Source organism: Harpia harpyja, chromosome 16, assembly GCF_026419915.1.
Source record: "Harpia harpyja isolate bHarHar1 chromosome 16, bHarHar1 primary haplotype, whole genome shotgun sequence".
Classification (NCBI taxonomy): domain Eukaryota; kingdom Metazoa; phylum Chordata; class Aves; order Accipitriformes; family Accipitridae; genus Harpia; species Harpia harpyja.
Genome location: NC_068955.1, coordinates 4,448,540 through 4,463,536, shown reverse-complemented (window position 1 = coordinate 4,463,536; position 14,997 = coordinate 4,448,540). Strand labels below are relative to the sequence as shown.

Sequence of the window (14,997 nt, the reverse complement as noted above, 5' to 3'; positions counted from 1 at the left end):
AAATATACAAAAATACAAAACCAGAATATTTATATTAAAAAAAAAAAACCAAAACAAAGACAACAAACAAACCCAAAGATACGTCATTCACGCACGTCCTAGTGCAGGTTTCACTTGGTGTTGGCTTCGGCACGGACGGGGGGGCTGCCCCGGGAGAAGGGCTGTCACCGGGGCCAATAAATAAAGGCAAGACTTGGGGGGGCCAGTGGGGAGGGAGGACAGCAGCCACTAACAACCTGGGGCACCCTTTTCCTCTGCCCCTGGGGAGGCTCAACCCAGGAGCCATCAGTTTCTGGAGCGTGGGATGGGCAGGAGGAGCAGAGGGGCGTTTTTGTCCTGCGTGGGTTTGATCCACAGCCCGTGGGAAGACCCAGGCAGTCTGGAGTCCAGATCAAGCCATGGCTGGATCTGTGTGAGTCCCGGGTGGGTTGTGTACACGGCCTCTGAGGGAAACGCTGCCAGCAACATCCCTGGGAGCCGGCTCTGCCCCATGTCTGGTGCCCAAGGCTTAACGAAGAGCATTTCTGCTCCACGAAGCCCTCCCACTCCCCAGCTCTGTGTTTCGGAGGCAGGGTTCTCTTTAGAGGGGAAGAGCTGGCTGTATAAAACACCTTGCGCTCTCTGGGCTGGCACTTGGGAAGGCATAGGGGGAAAAAAACAAACAAAAAAATTTTTCTTTTGACTTGATCTCCCCCAAGCCACAGCTCACAGCCCACAAGCAGGCGGCAAGCGTTAGCCCAGCCCCAAGAGATGCCCTGTTTCTTTCCAGACTGAGGCCAAATCTGGGCTCTGCTGGGTTCAGCAATGGGGTGACCACGGAAAAACTGCAAATCCTCACACCGACCTGGAAGAAAGAAGCCGCGAGGAGCAGAGGGACCCGCGGGACCGGCCCACGGGCATGTCCTCGGTGGTCTGCAGCCAGCCTTTCCCCCTCGGCCTCCCTCCTTGGGGCAGAGAAAGATGGGGCAGGCGTAGGAGTGGGTTGCCCACAGCTCATCCAAGCTGTGCCAGAGCCTGTTTGAAGCTCAGGAGAACAAGGAGCCATGAGCTCCTCCCTGAGATGTTGCTTTTCTGCTCCTCCTCCCAGAGATACTACTGCCTGGCTTCATTTAGGAAAAGGATAAAGATGAATCAAATATGGTTGGGTTTTTGGTTGTTTTTTTTTTAGCTGGAAGAGGTGTGTTGGGTGCTGCCTTCCCCTGGTTTTAGAATGAGCCATCCCGATGAAAGCAGGGCTTTCCCTGAGCTGGGAACAGGAGGAAAAGGTCTCTGCAGGGACACCGGGTCCCCACCGTTAGCATTGCCGTCTTCCCTCCCCAGTCCTTCACCCTGCCCTCCCTCCTCCGAGCCCCCACGGCTGCCCGTTGCCTTGCCAAAGCCTTTTCATCCCGGTGGAAGCCCCTCCCCGCCACCCGCCATCATTCCCGGGTTTCGGGGAGGAGGGCCGAGCTGTGCATATCCTCCTCCTCTCGGAAGTAGGCAGGTTTTCCCTGGGAGCTGGGGGACTGCTGTGCTTTCGCAGGGCAGTTGGCGACCATGTGGCTGATGCTCTGGCAGAAGTGGCATTTCTTGGGCTGCGGCGGGAGCTTGCACTCTTTGGCATGGTGGTCCAGCCCGCCGCAGTTGTAGCATCTGCGGGGGGGGAGGAGAGAGATTCGAGGAGGAGAAATAAAATGAGGTGGGATGCTGCCGTGACTGGGCCTGGGACCCATCCAGCTTCGCAGGCAGAGCTGGGCTTAAAATGGCCTGGCTGCTGTGGGGATGTGGGGTCAGCTCTTTGGGGGCAGATGGTGGCCCTGGGTTTGGTCCCCGCAGAGCCCCGGCTCCAGCACGGCCAGTTTGGACCTGGCTCAGTGGTGCTGCCGGTACCCAGGAGATGGCAGCAAACCCCTACACCGAAACCAAGCACTTGGGGACAAAAATCGGGGATGTCGGGGTCTTCTACCCCTCTGGCTCCATCATGGTTCTGGGTCCTGCGTCTACAGTCCCTGCACCCAGGGTTACATGCTATGGACCAAAAGCCTGCGGCAGAGCAGGAACAGGCAATCGGACGACTGACAACCCCAGCCGGGAAGAACGGTTGCAGGGGCTGTGGCCATCGGTGTGGGGACAACCCCAAACGTGGCTTCTCTCACGGCTGTACCCTTGCAGCGCTCGTCCCTCGGGTGCTACCTTTGCACCAGAGCAGCGTGGACAGAGGGAGCTGCCTTGTGTCCATTTTAAATCCTGCGTCTGTCCAGGATGGCCACAACATTTTGCTCTTCCCTTTTCCTTCCCAATTCCTTTCCGACTAATTTTAAAACCCGCTTGTGAGAACAGCTGGGTGGGGCAGACAGCGTCTGCTGGGAAAGCCGGGACGAGGCATCCCTGGGCAGCCCAGATGGAGAGGACAGGAGAGAAGAGGGGGGACGAAGGGCTGGCCAGAAACTCGCCCCGGGGCTCCCAGCCTCTCCGTGGGAGATGCTGCCAGGACGTCCGGCCATTTCCTTCCCACAAGGAAGGGTTTCTCTTCGAGAAAATTACCCCTGCCCAGCGCAGCTCCCTGAGACAAGGGGAGCGGCCGCCCGGGGTGTCCCTGACCTCTGCCCTTGCGCTGCTGGTTTGCTGCCCTTTCCCCACTAAGCTGCATCTGCCACTCATTAACCATCGAAGGAAGCCACTTTCCCAGAGGAAGGGTCGCTGCCCACCCCGCTGGATCCGAGCCTGTCCCCATGCTGTGGGCAGGGTGCCGGCCAGCTCCTGGTGCCCACTGAGCTCCAACCATGCCCCGGATCAGGCCCCGGCCGCCCCTTACCGGTCTCCTTTAGATCTGCGTTTCTGGAGGCTCTTGCCTTTGGGTCTCCTCTCACTGCCGATGCAGAAGACGCCTCCCGGGCCGGTCACCCGGATGGACTCCAAACCTTTGGATGACTTCTTGAAGGTGAACTCAACAGCTTCGCCCTCCTTCAGGCTGCGGAAACCCTCCATGTGGAGCTTGCTCTGGGGGGGTCACGGGGAAAGGTGAGAGGTCAGCACCAAGCCAGGGTGTCCGCTGGGCACATGACAAGCAAACACCTCCTGAGGCACAAAAGCCCCCCACGCCTGCCCCTTGTGAGAGGATGGACATCAAGGACCAAGCTCGACCAGGCACCTTCATCTCCCTAAAATCTCTGGAGCCCCATTTGATTACGCAGAGCCTTCAGTGACCTGAGGCACCTGGCAGCGTGGGCTCACTGATTTGGCAAGCAAGGGCTGGCAGAGCCAGCTCTGACCCAAATTTCGGCAGTGTTTGCTGCAAAACACTGGCTCTTAGTGCTGCAAAACAGCCCCATTCTCCCACCCAGCCCCGCACTGGGCAGTGAGAGCTACCCCTGCACCTCCTGATACACTGGGCAGGGGATGCTGGTGGGGAGATCCAAAACATCATTATAAAAAGACAAAAGGATCTCGAGGCTTTGCACGGGCACGTGCAACCCTGCTTGTGGCAGGACCTGCAGTAAGGCCAGGAGGCTGGAAGCTGGAACTGCCAGCCCGGGGTCCCAGCCAGCCCCCTCACTGCAGGTCACCTCGGTTCAAGCCCTTTAGTTGCCTCCAGTAATTAATTAAGCAGCCGTTTGGCCCTGGATCATTACTGCCGGGAGAATCTCCCATCTCTCCCAGGATCACCACATCGGTCATCACTGTGCAATCAAACTTGGGAGTTCAGAAAGACCCAGGCTGGCAAGGGGGTTTGTGAGATGACAGAAAAATCCACTCCGCTTTCATGATCTCTGTCCATTTTAGCAGAACAAATTCGTAAGGACCTGAGCCGGGTGATGCAGCTGACATCTCTTGTCCCCCTGTGCCAGCAAGCGCTGCCATGAGCATCGCTGCCTGCTGCGCCAGAGGACCACTGCATCCCGGGCAGCGATTCGAGCAGGGCTTTCGCTCAACTTCGTTAGCGGAGCTCAAACAAGCATGAGCAAATAGTTAAGGGGGATTTGCTGGCAGAGGGAGGAGCAGCTCCAGCAGGCTGGGGATTCCCGGCTCCGGCGCCAACGCCTGCGCGACTGCAGCAGGACCCTGCATTTATGAATGGAGCATCTCCCCCATTCATGGCCCGGCGAGTTCCCGTCACGTGGGCCACGGCCGCCCATTATTCCCGCACCGAGCCTCCGCGTGCATGCTGTCCAGACACAGGCAAGCATGGTTGGTTCTCCTCTTCCACCCTAAATCTTGCCAGGACCCAGGTGGAAGCAACACTCCACATAAAAGCAGAGAGGGAGGAAATGGAGTTGGATTTTAGGAGTGGATTATTTTCAGCGGGGTCTTGCAGGACGTGCATGAGTCCGTGGGCACACGAGGGAAGTGGGAATGCAGCAGAGCTCGAGGAACAACCCTTGAGGCCCCTTTTTCTGCTGCTTTCCCCCCGCTTCTGTGTCTCAGGGCCCAGCTCCACGTGGAACAGACCCCATGTGCCGGGCCAAGTCACCCACATCCACCTGGTCCACTTGCCTGCTGGGATGGGGTCCAGGGTGGGCCAGATGGGATCGTCAGAAACTTTTGCTCTCTGACCTGCTCCTGCTCCCAAAAGGGAGAGCCAAACCATGATCTACAAGGTCCCCAATGACAACAAGGCCGTGACAGGGTCTCACAGCCACCTCTGCCCATCCGGGGCTGGTCTGGGCAGCCCCATCACCACCTACCACTGGCAAACACCCTGCCGTGCCCAGCACAATGGACGAACACTGCTCCCCAACCCCAGCTCGGCTTTTCCGCAGTGCTGAGCATCACCAGGAGGATGCCAAGCAGGAGCTCTGGGTCCGGGATGCTGAGCATCACCCAGGCAGGAGCTCTGTGTCCAAAGCAGCTACCAGCACAACACAGGAGGTGCCTGGCTCAGCCTCGGCACCTCAGGGTCAGCCCCCAACCCTGCCCCATCCCTAATGTGCCACCCCACTGGCCCCCCTCAAGCCCCGCCATGCGAGGCGGTTTGGGTGACGGGGGGCTGCCATGGATGGCGAATTTGCCCGGCTCCAGCAGCAGCCGCGGCGTTTCGGGGGCGAGCGTCTCTCCATGGCACAGGAGGCAGCTCCGGAGGCTGGGGGACAGAGATCCTTATCGGGGTGTTTACAGCCCCAGCCAGCCCAGCTGTGTTTACACTGCGGAGATGAAAACTCCCAGGCGCTCGGCCCCAAGCTTCAGGACAAAGCCGAGCCGTGGCAGAGGGGACCCTGATGCACAGGCTGGCCCCCCGCACCCCCAGCACAGCCCACGCCTTGGACACTATCACCCGTGGGCAGCCAAACTGCTACACCCCAGGGGTCCAGCTCCTTCCCCCCCCGCCCCGCCATGAGCCATCAGTTACTCCCATTTCGAGGAAGAGGAGGGCTAGGGCAGAAGCTGCCGCAACATGACGGGGGAAGCGATTTATTTTCCAGGAGCGGGTGAGGATGACAACTGCCTCTCCGGCCCCCCGGCCCCCTCCACCAAAAGGCCAAAGGAAACGCCCTCTCCCCGGGGAAGGAGGGGGGGGCAGCGGCTGGGGCACCCCAGCTCTTCCCCCCCCCCCCGCAGCCTTTTGATGTGAGCTGCAGAGTGGCTGGTGGTCCCTGCGCATCCCCCCTGCCCCCTTCCCAAAACACACACATTGCTGGCATTCCTCTGTTATCAGATAGGTAATCAAACTGCAGCCCATTGAATTAGCTGCATACCTCCTGCATCTGAAAGGAAGGGGCCCAGAGCCCCTGTCCCACACCACACACAAAGCCGGAGCCTTCCCAGGCCTCCACCCCCCCCCCCACCCCCAAAAAATAAAGAGAGGAAAGGGGGGGATTGGAGCAAGCCGGGGATGCTGGGGATGAGGGGGAGCGCAGGGGAGGGCCAGGGCCGGGAGCCACCGGCCAGTGAGAACAAAGGGCCGGCGGCGGCCGCGCTCCCGCTGCCCAAATTCCAGGAGTTCCAGGCCACGGCGGGGGGAGGAAGGGTGGCCAGCATGGCCGAGGCCCCTCTGACCCCCTGCAGCCCCTCTGCACATCAGCCCTGCACCCAGCTCGCCTGCCGTGGGAGAACCGGGTCGCGCCTGGTGGGTGCTGGGATTTGGGGTCTGGGTCCTATGGCAGAGCTGAGGGGTTAGTCTTGGGGGGATGGTTTTGGTACAGGGGAGTGTAGGGTGAATCTGGGCTCTGTCTGGGCTTGGGGTCACAAAGCATTGCCATCCTCATAATAAAAATGTTTTAAAGCATATCCTAGTGCAAGGATTTCACTTGTCATCACTAGGGTCCAGAGTTAACCAGTGGGACAAGAAACAGAAGCAGAGCTGGTGCAGTTTCACCCAGCTATCTGCAGCCCCCCCAGGCACCCCCTCACCAGGCACCTCTCCACTTTTCCACCCATCCCACACGCTGGCAGCTTTGCAATTATTTACGGCAAAGACGCAGCAGTGAGTGTTGCCCACCACCCCCACGGTGCTGGGTGTCCCCCACCCTCACCCCTTCCCCTTCCCCACCTACACATGGGTGCCTTCATCCCTCCTCTTCCTCCCACCCAGCAAATCCCTCATCATGGATCCCAGCTAGACCTGCTTCCCCTCCCAGAGGGGTGACACCGTGGAGCACCCCAAATCCAGCCACTGCTCCCCAAACTGCCAGGCTCCAGTTCACCCCCACCCCGCCGAGCTCCGGAGGGGCTCGGCCAGGCCCGGGGTCACCATTGTCCCCGCGGCCTCCCCAGTGTGACACAAGGGGACGTTTATTCCCAGCCAGCCCCAGCCACTCAATCAAACCATCTTTGTGTCCAGAGGGGCCTGGGGCGGAGCGGCCGCTGCACCTCGCCTCTTACGAGCGCGGGAGCGTTGCAGCCGTTTAAACTCAAATCCCTTGGAAAACAAGCCGGGTTGGGACGCTGGGTCGCAACCAGCTGTGGAAACACGAGTGATGGTGCTGAGCTGTGCCAGGGGTACGGCCGGACCATGCCCAGAGTATGTCGGGCAGCCCAACCCCACTACAGCCAGTGCCCGTGCCTCAGTTTCCCCAACTCTGCGGAGGGGAAGTAGTCCACAGGAGCCAGGAAAGACGGACACCCCCGCCCCGGCAGGTCCCGTTGGTGGGCACAGGGATTGCTGAGCCCCCAGGGGGTCTGTGCCCCCATCACTGCACCCCACCTTCACCAGCAGGCTGGGGGTACCCCGTCCGCAGTGCCCTCTGCTCAGCCGGCACCCACAGCTGTGCCCAGGGCATCCCGGCCACCTTCACCCCACCACGACCCCCGAGGACCCATCCCAGGGGAGAAGCACATCCCTGGGGGAGCAACCACAGCCCTCGGCGACCCCCGGCCCCGGGGGGGGGAGCTCAGGCTTGGCACAGCCAGTGCAGAGCAGCCCCTTCCTCGGCTCCTGCGCCAGGACTAAACTGGTGTGCAGGGGCTGACGCTCGCCCAGTTTTTTGGGGCACGGCTCCGATTGCCACTGGGCGATGCCATCGCAATCCCATTGGGATGCAGCAGCCTCAGCCCAGCTCCGAGCCCAGTTCTGGCAGAGCAGGTCTCCCCTTGGCCGGGTGCTGCCCGACAGCAAACAACCCCCAAAGCAGATTTTGGCAGGATCGGGCTCTGCCAACACGGAGCAGTAACCCAAGCTCCTGCGCCGCAGCAGAAGCGGCTCAGCTTCCCAACACCGGCCACGAGGCCGGCAGGGAAACGTCCCTTTGCCTTCACAGCCCGTGCCTGGATCCATCCCTGAGCAAAACCCTTCCCTCTCCCCAAATCACACAGCAAATCTTTTCCCGGTGCCGGCAGTTCAAGCGCCGGGGACTGCGCTGCTGCTATTTTCGGGCTCGTGCGCGTACGGCTCGGAGCAGAAATCGCTCCGTGGTCCCTTCCTGCGGCTCAACCTCCGTGCTGCTCAGGAAAGAGGGTCCTGCCTCAGCTCTGGGGGCTTGGTGCAGAATAAAGAGGGTGATGCCTGTGGGAGCCCATCGGGGAGAGCCCAGGGGATTTAACAAAACATTTCCAGGGCTTTCCAGTGTCTCCCTACTGTCATCTGGAGCAGTGTCCCCAGGATTTTTTCCCAATTCGAGTAAAACCAAAATAAAACCACTTTCCTGCCAAAGTAACTATACTTGCTCTTAATTTTCCACCATAAGCCAGCAAAATTAAACACTAGATACTAATTCTGGGGGAAAAAAAAAAACATCCACCACAGAGCTTAATCCATCAGCTACCTGCCCTAAATCCACACTTTCAGTTCCTTCAGTTGTATTTTTCCCCACCCTGAGTGTGCCAAACCCTCCCGTGCTTCCCAGGGGGGCAGCTAATTGGGATCAGTGGCTGCATATTAATTTCATACTCCCATATTAAAGCAGGGGCACGGCCGGCAGTGGCTGCGCACCTTCCATCGGTGATTTCGGCTTCATCCCACTTCTTCTTAGGAGCAAGTAAATAGGGAAAAGGAAATGCCGGAGCTGGGGGTGGCAGGGACAGGGGCTCGCCAAGCCAGCGGCTCCATCCCAGCCCTCCCCAGCTCCATCCCAGCCCTCCCCAGCTTTAACAGGAGCAATCCCATTCATTTGGGCCATTTTATCTGGGAAACCATTTAAGGGTGTTTTCTCTCCCTGCCCCTCACCCTGGGGCTGAGAGGGGGAGCTGGGGGAAGGGATGTGCCTGCAGCCATCAGTTAATCTTTAGACAGACAGGAGGCTTTTTTTGTGTCTTTTTTTTGTCTTGAGGGAGTTTCAGGGGTGGAATAAAGCCGCTCTCTTTCACTATTTGCCATCAGGACGTGGCACACAAGCGATGCGAGACAATTTTATTCCAGCAGTTATTTAAAAAAAAAAACAACAGAGAAATTGCTCCTATCCCTCTCCCCCGAAAAGCAGGGACACCGACCAGCCTTTCTACCCCAAGGGATCCCTTCCCCAGGGACACGCGTAACCCTGGTGCTCCCGGGTCCTGCAGCCACCCACGCCGGCACCCCGGGGTGCCCACCCAGCGCTGCGGGGTGACCCTGGTCCCAGAGAGGTAACACAGGAGCGATGCACATGAGAAAGCAGAAAAAGCAAGATATTAAATGTCCCACGCCTCTATGAGCATCACAGGTCCAACACACCGACTAAATCAAACCACTGCTCTGAGTGGGGGTTCCCCCTTCCCCTCGCTGCCACCCCAGCTCTGCACAAACCAAATTCCCCCAGCCGGATCCAGCCCTGCATCCCAGCCCAGAGGAAAGCAGCAGGGGACCCTGCAGGAAGGCTGGACCCTGCTCCTCTATGAAGAATTCCTCCCTTGTGCCTTTGCTCTCCTGCATGGTCAGGGATGGAGCTGCCTCCAAACATGGCCCTTTTTTTTTTTTAGGACCTCACGTCACGCTCGCGTCTTGGCTGGCTCCATCCCCGGCTGCACGCAGGGGGACGGCATGAGCGCAGGTGGGCGACAGCCCAGGTCAGCTCAGCCGAAACCCACGGCCGAACGGCAGCCATCGTCCCCCTCTACCCCATCCCCTGCCTGGCCGAGCGGGGATGGAGCCCCTCCACCAACCCCGACACCCATGAGGCTCCCAGGGACGGCAGCACCCAGGGGACCGTGGGGGGACCGAAGCCTCCCCCGTGTTGACATGTGCCTGGCTGGCCCCACGCTGCCGTGGGCATTGGGGCAGGGCAAGAGTGCCACATCCCAGCCCCCACGGGTCTGACCACGGGCACAGCCTTATGTCCCTGCAAGGACACGTGGGACCATCTCATCGAGATGCCACCAAACACCCTGCAGCCACAGAGTCCCAGCGGTGCCCAGTAGCTCTCCTTGCCAAAATCAAGAGAAGGAACCAAAAAAAAAAACCCCCGCAACTAACATTGCCTTTATCAAGGATTTAGACCTGATGGCTTGGAGAAACACTTGGAGTCACAGAGCTGAGCTGTACGGAGCAGCGGTTCCCAGGGTCTGGGCAGCCCCTTCCCCTCCGCTCTCAGCCAGAGCTAGCGGGGCCAGGTTTGGGGATGGGCTGCAAACCCCAATTTTATTTGTTGGGCTGTGCTCACTCCTGCTCCGGCCAACAGCACTGAGCCTTGGGGCCACGGGGTGCCCAGATTTATCCTCTCCCTTTCCCACGTTGCCTTCCGCAGCAGCCCCACGCTCCTGTAAGCGATGCCCAGAGCCGCGGTGCGAGCCCAGGAGCCACATCCCCAGGGGACCACCGCAGTTTTGGGGTCTTCACCAGCACCAGCCTGATTTCTGCCACCTCAAGACCCCCTACCCCTTCACGGGTGCTGCTCAGCCCTTCGCCTCCCCGGGGACGACCTGCTCCGCTCCTCCCTGCTTCATCCCCCTGTCTCCTCACAGCCCCCAGATGAATCCATCTCCAGTGTCCAGGGGAGGCATTTGAACCCAAATGCCTCATTTTTAGCTCACAATGCGAGGGAAAGGCAGCCCCGAGGAGCCCTGTTAGTCTCCTGTCCTGCCGAGATTTTAATCTCTTTGTGATCAGATAAAGGGAGAGGGAGATGGAGACGCACTCCCTGCAGAGAAGGGCCATTCAGACCTGGTTCCTGTAATAAAGTGATTTAATAGATCTAAAGAGGCCAATTCCCTTCTTTCTCCCACAATTACTTCCTGTGGGTCATCATTCACGTATGTAAATGAAGAGGGGAAGGAGCAGGTTATGGGGGGCTCTGGGGTGTTAAACCCCAATGGCTGGTTTGGGGCACTGTGTGTGGCACGGGCAGTGGGTGCTGGGCACAGCACCTTGAGCCCTCTGTGTTGTGTCCCCCCCTCCCCGAGCCCGTGCTGGCTTTTGCCCTCCCAGGCCTGACTCCATCCCCAGGGAGCGGAGCTGGCACCAGCTCTATGGAAGTGCCTGGATGCTGGGATGGGGAGAGCATCAGTAGAAGGGCCCATTTCCCCATGAGCCACCCAAAAGCAGCGAGGCCAGGGTGGGAGCATGAGTTTGGGCCCTCTCCGAGGAGGGGCTGGGGCTGGGATTCTCCAGGGTGGGAAAGCCGCCGGCATCAGCCCCGGCTGTTCCGCTGCAGGCGAGCAGTGACTTTGTGCCACCAGCGAGCGGGGCAGGAGATGAAGCCTGACCTGGAGGAGAAAGACTCGACATCAGCCCAAAGCCGCCCTGCTTCTGGTGGTACAAAGCCCCATGCTGGGAGCACCCTGCCGTTCGCTGCGGCCAGAGAATGACACACACACGCTGCCCCTCTGCTACCCAAAATAACCCGCTTTTACCCAGCATTCACCGTATTTCCCGAACGCAGCAAACACTGCACATGGGACCCCATGGCTTCCCCGGCCCCAGAAAACAGAGGACACCAGGAGGCTGCACCTTTCCCTGGGCGGTGGGATGCTCCCGGCAGAGACACCCTGGCTAATTCTCTTTTTCTGCAGGAATGTGAGCAAGAGCAATCAGGAAACCAGACCGTCTGGGGGCAATAAACCTATCCAGGAGAAGGGAGGGAGGGCCGGAGGCTTCACCCCCACGGGCCCTGGGTCCCGCTGTGCTACATTGAGATGCAAAGACCCATTTGCTCTCTCAGGAGCACCAGGATCTCAGTTTTTCCCTTGCTGATTTGGAGCCCTCGTCTCCAAACCCAGCTGTGTGTCTGGCCCGGGACAGTAGCTTCTACCAAGGCGCTTTCACCACGCCACAGCTGAAGAAGGGATTTGCTTCTCCCCTGGTCATCATTCACTTGCCAAATCGCTGTAGCCCAGCCCAGAGCAGCCACTGCCTCGTGGGCAGGGGGTGAGTGTCCCCCGGGAGCCCCCAGTCCCAGGAGCCCTGCACAGCCCAGGGGCTCAGTCCTGCACCCCCAGCCTGTCAGCAGATGGTGGGATGGATCCCAATTTGGGGGGATTTGGGCCCATGGAGAGCAGCAGTCACTGAAGCCGCCTGATCCAGGGGCTCCCCGGAGCCAGCACCATCACGCTGCCTTGGGCCAAATCCTGTGTGGCTGCTCCCAACCGTACCCACAAAACCACTCGTGTTTGCTTCAGAGACGCCCGTACCCCCTTCACTCGTGCTCACTCTGCTCCCCAGCCCCGACGGCAGCTGCTTTCCCGGGGCGAGGGAGCACGGGCCACGCTCATCACACAGACCCCCTTCCACACAAGCCGGCGCTGAGCCCCACATCTCCCTCCCAGTGCTGGCCCCAATTTGAGCATCATCTCCAAACCCATTCCCCCAGCCCCTAAATGGGGTCCCCTGGCAGATCCTCTCCCACCAACTGGGGGGGATTCAAGCAGCCGCAACCCCGAATCCACGACTTCCCTTGGTGCAGGATCACCGACACACGTGAGGCTTCCCCACTCAGCGAGGTGCGTGCGGGTCAAATCCGGACACGAGACTGTCACTATCCTACAGGATCCATAGGGGCACGTACGAGACCCCGCACGCCTTTGTGCCAGCCGCAGCCGAAACAAGGGGCCTGGGCAGATTCCCCCCCCTCCCCAGCCCCAGGGATGAGCCACAGCTGGGGAAAGCCCAATCCTGCATCCCTGCCTGGTTCAGGGCTCTCAGGACCACTGTCCCCGGGGGAAAACCAGCTCTTTCCCGGGTCCCTCCACGGGGTGAGCAGCATCCCCGCTCCGGCACGTCCTGCTCAGCCCCGAGGGCACCTGCTCCCCTGGATCCGGCCCCGAGGGGCTCCCCAGGGAACCATGATGGGAAAATAGAATCGCTCGGGGATCAGCTTACAGGGCCGGTCCCCGGAGAGGAGCCCCGGGCTGCGGCTGTGCCTGCCCTTCGCCACCCGCCTCGCTCGGGGGAAATGAGCCCGGGGGGGGACCCCTCGGTTTTCCCGGGATACCGGGCTGGGCTGGGGGGAAGCCATAACCTCGCGTGGGATGGGATGGGGGGAAGCCATAACCTCGCGTGGAGGCAGCGTGGGAGTCCCCATCCCGCCTCGCATCCTCCCGGGGAGGGTGGCGGGGTGTCAGGGGCTGCACCCCCTTCCCTCCCCAGGACCCAACGCAGGATCCGGCCCCATACCTGGTGTACGAAGACATCGACGGGCGAGTCGAGGGTCGCGCCGCCCTTGGCGGTCATGGAGAGGAAGCCGAAGCCCATGCGGACATTGAACCACTTACAGATGCCGGAGCCGTGCAACGGCTCGTTCTCCGCCTTGGGAGAGTCTCCGGCCGGTTCCTCGCCCGGCTTTGCACCTGGGGAAGAAACCCACCGAGCCGCTGAGCCGAGGGGCTGGGGGAACCGAGGGTGTCCCCCCCCAGCCCCCCGGCCCAGCCACCCCGCACCTAGCTGGGCATCCCGTAGCAGGAGCCCCAAATTCTGCTCGGGTTCCCCAGGCTGGAAAAGGCAAAAAAACCCCCAACCCCAAACCCAAAAAAACTCTTATAAAACCCAAACAGAGCGGTTAGCTCTGCCTCCACGTGTGCGTGGGGATCACCCCAGGAGCGGGGGGGGGGGTGGAGGGAAATGAAGGCAGCTCCTGCCGGCACGACCCGGGCGATGCGTGGGGTGGGGGCCCTAAATCCGTTCTCCCCTCAAAAATATTAAAAACGAAAAAAAAAAAAAGCCCCCAAACCCCAAATCCAAAAAACGAACTAAAAAGCCAACAATTAAAAATAAAAAGCCAACCTAAACATAAAAAACACAAAAAAGGAAAAAACTCGCCCAAAATACCAACCCGAATTCCCCCTGCCCCGAGCAAGCCACGCTGCAGAAAGTCTGCACGGGGGGATTCCCCCCCTCCCCGGTCCCAAACAACCCCAAGCAGCCACCACCGACCCCAAACTTCTGGGCTCATCCTAAGGCTGGGGGGGTGAGGGGAATAAATCCCCCCCCCGCCCCCCCGAAGCCCCCCAGAGCTGCAAGCCCACGCCGGGCCCGGCCTCGCTGCTGGGGTGCAGCGGGGCTGGGTGGGCCGGGGTCGGGGGGGTGGGAGGGGGGGTAGAGATGGGGGGGGTGTCCCTGTGCCCCCCGGCCGGGCTCTGCCGTCGTTATTAATAATCGCGGAGCCGAGGCGGGCTGCGACAATAATATAACTTAACCTGCAAACTGCTGGTTGGAAACAGACCCCATCCCGACACTCGCTTGCAAATTCCGAGTTGTGGCTGTTACCGCCTCCTCCCTCCTCCTCCTCGGCCAGCTTTGAGGGTATCAGCTCAGCCAAAAAAAAAAAAAAAAAAAAAGGAAAAAGGAAAAAAAAAAACAACCAACAAAAAACCCCCAGCTTAGACCCCGCCGGGAGGGAGCCGGGAGAGGTTTGACTCCATCTTCACTCCAACAATAGGGGTGGGAGGGAGCGGGAGGGTTTTTTCAAAGGCTCCCAAATTCTCGCAGACAATAGCAGCCCCCGCCGCCCCCGCCCCCCCCCCACCCTCCACTCCTACCCCCCCCACCCAGGACCCACCCGCGGGGCCGGGGGGCGCCGGGCCCCGCTCCGCCATCCCGCCCCCACGTGATCCTAATTAACCCCCCCCTCCGATAACAGCGACACATTCCGGGAGGGATTTGGGGGGGGGTTTGACACCCCCCCCACTTAGGGGCGAGGCCACCTGTCAGGGGAAGACGTGACCCCTGGGGGGGGGGGGTGGGACCCCCGAGGACTGGGGGGAGTTTCCACGTCGTTTCTCCGCACCCACCCCCCTCCGCGGCCGCCCCCACGAGCGGAACCACCTGCGAGCCGTGGCCCGTTCCCCGTGTACACGATGGGGCGGGGGGGGGAGAACCGGGACCGGGCCGCCGGGTTGAAGCCCCGCGGGCCGGAGAGGGTCGGTTTTCCGGGACACCGTGGTCTTCCTACACCCCCATCCCGTATCCCGCGAGTGGAACGTGAAACCCCCCCGGGGGGGCCTGCAACCCCCGGGGGCCCTGCAATCCCCGGGGACACGCAACGCTTCCCCCCACCCCACGTCCCGCCGGCGGGGGAGCGGTGCCGAGGCGGTGCCGGGGGCCGGTCCCCCCGTCCCCCCCGCCTCGTCCCCGTCCCCCCCCCGGGGCCCGGGCGGGGACAAAGGGCGAGTGACCAGCGGCTCCATTTCCGGCGGGCGGACAATGCCCCGCTGCCGCCCCGGCCGTGGGGGCACAGCGCC

General features: G+C 60.9%; 1 protein-coding gene across 1 annotated transcript; it reads right to left on the bottom strand.

The window, feature by feature from the left end:
* Nucleotides 1–1,418: 1,418 nt before the first annotated feature.
* Nucleotides 1,419–13,984, bottom strand: LIN28A (lin-28 homolog A). Its single transcript, XM_052811588.1, has 4 exons — nucleotides 13,954–13,984; nucleotides 12,935–13,107; nucleotides 2,795–2,979; nucleotides 1,419–1,632 (listed from the first exon to the last, which is right to left on the bottom strand). Exons 1-4 carry the CDS (start codon nucleotides 13,982–13,984, stop codon nucleotides 1,419–1,421), a joined length of 603 nt encoding a protein of 200 aa, XP_052667548.1.
* Between the last annotated feature and the right edge of the window lie 1,013 nt (nucleotides 13,985–14,997).

Coding starts and splice junctions, on each gene's coding strand:
- LIN28A (XM_052811588.1), bottom strand. CDS start 13,984: ATGGGGTCTGTTTCCAACCAGCAGTTTGCAG. Junction 2,980..12,934: donor TCGATGTCTTCGTACACCAG/GTATGGGGCCGG, acceptor TGACCCCCCCAG/AGCAAGCTCCACATGGAGGG. Junction 1,633..2,794: donor CGCAGATCTAAAGGAGACCG/GTAAGGGGCGGC, acceptor CCCCCCCCGCAG/ATGCTACAACTGCGGCGGGC.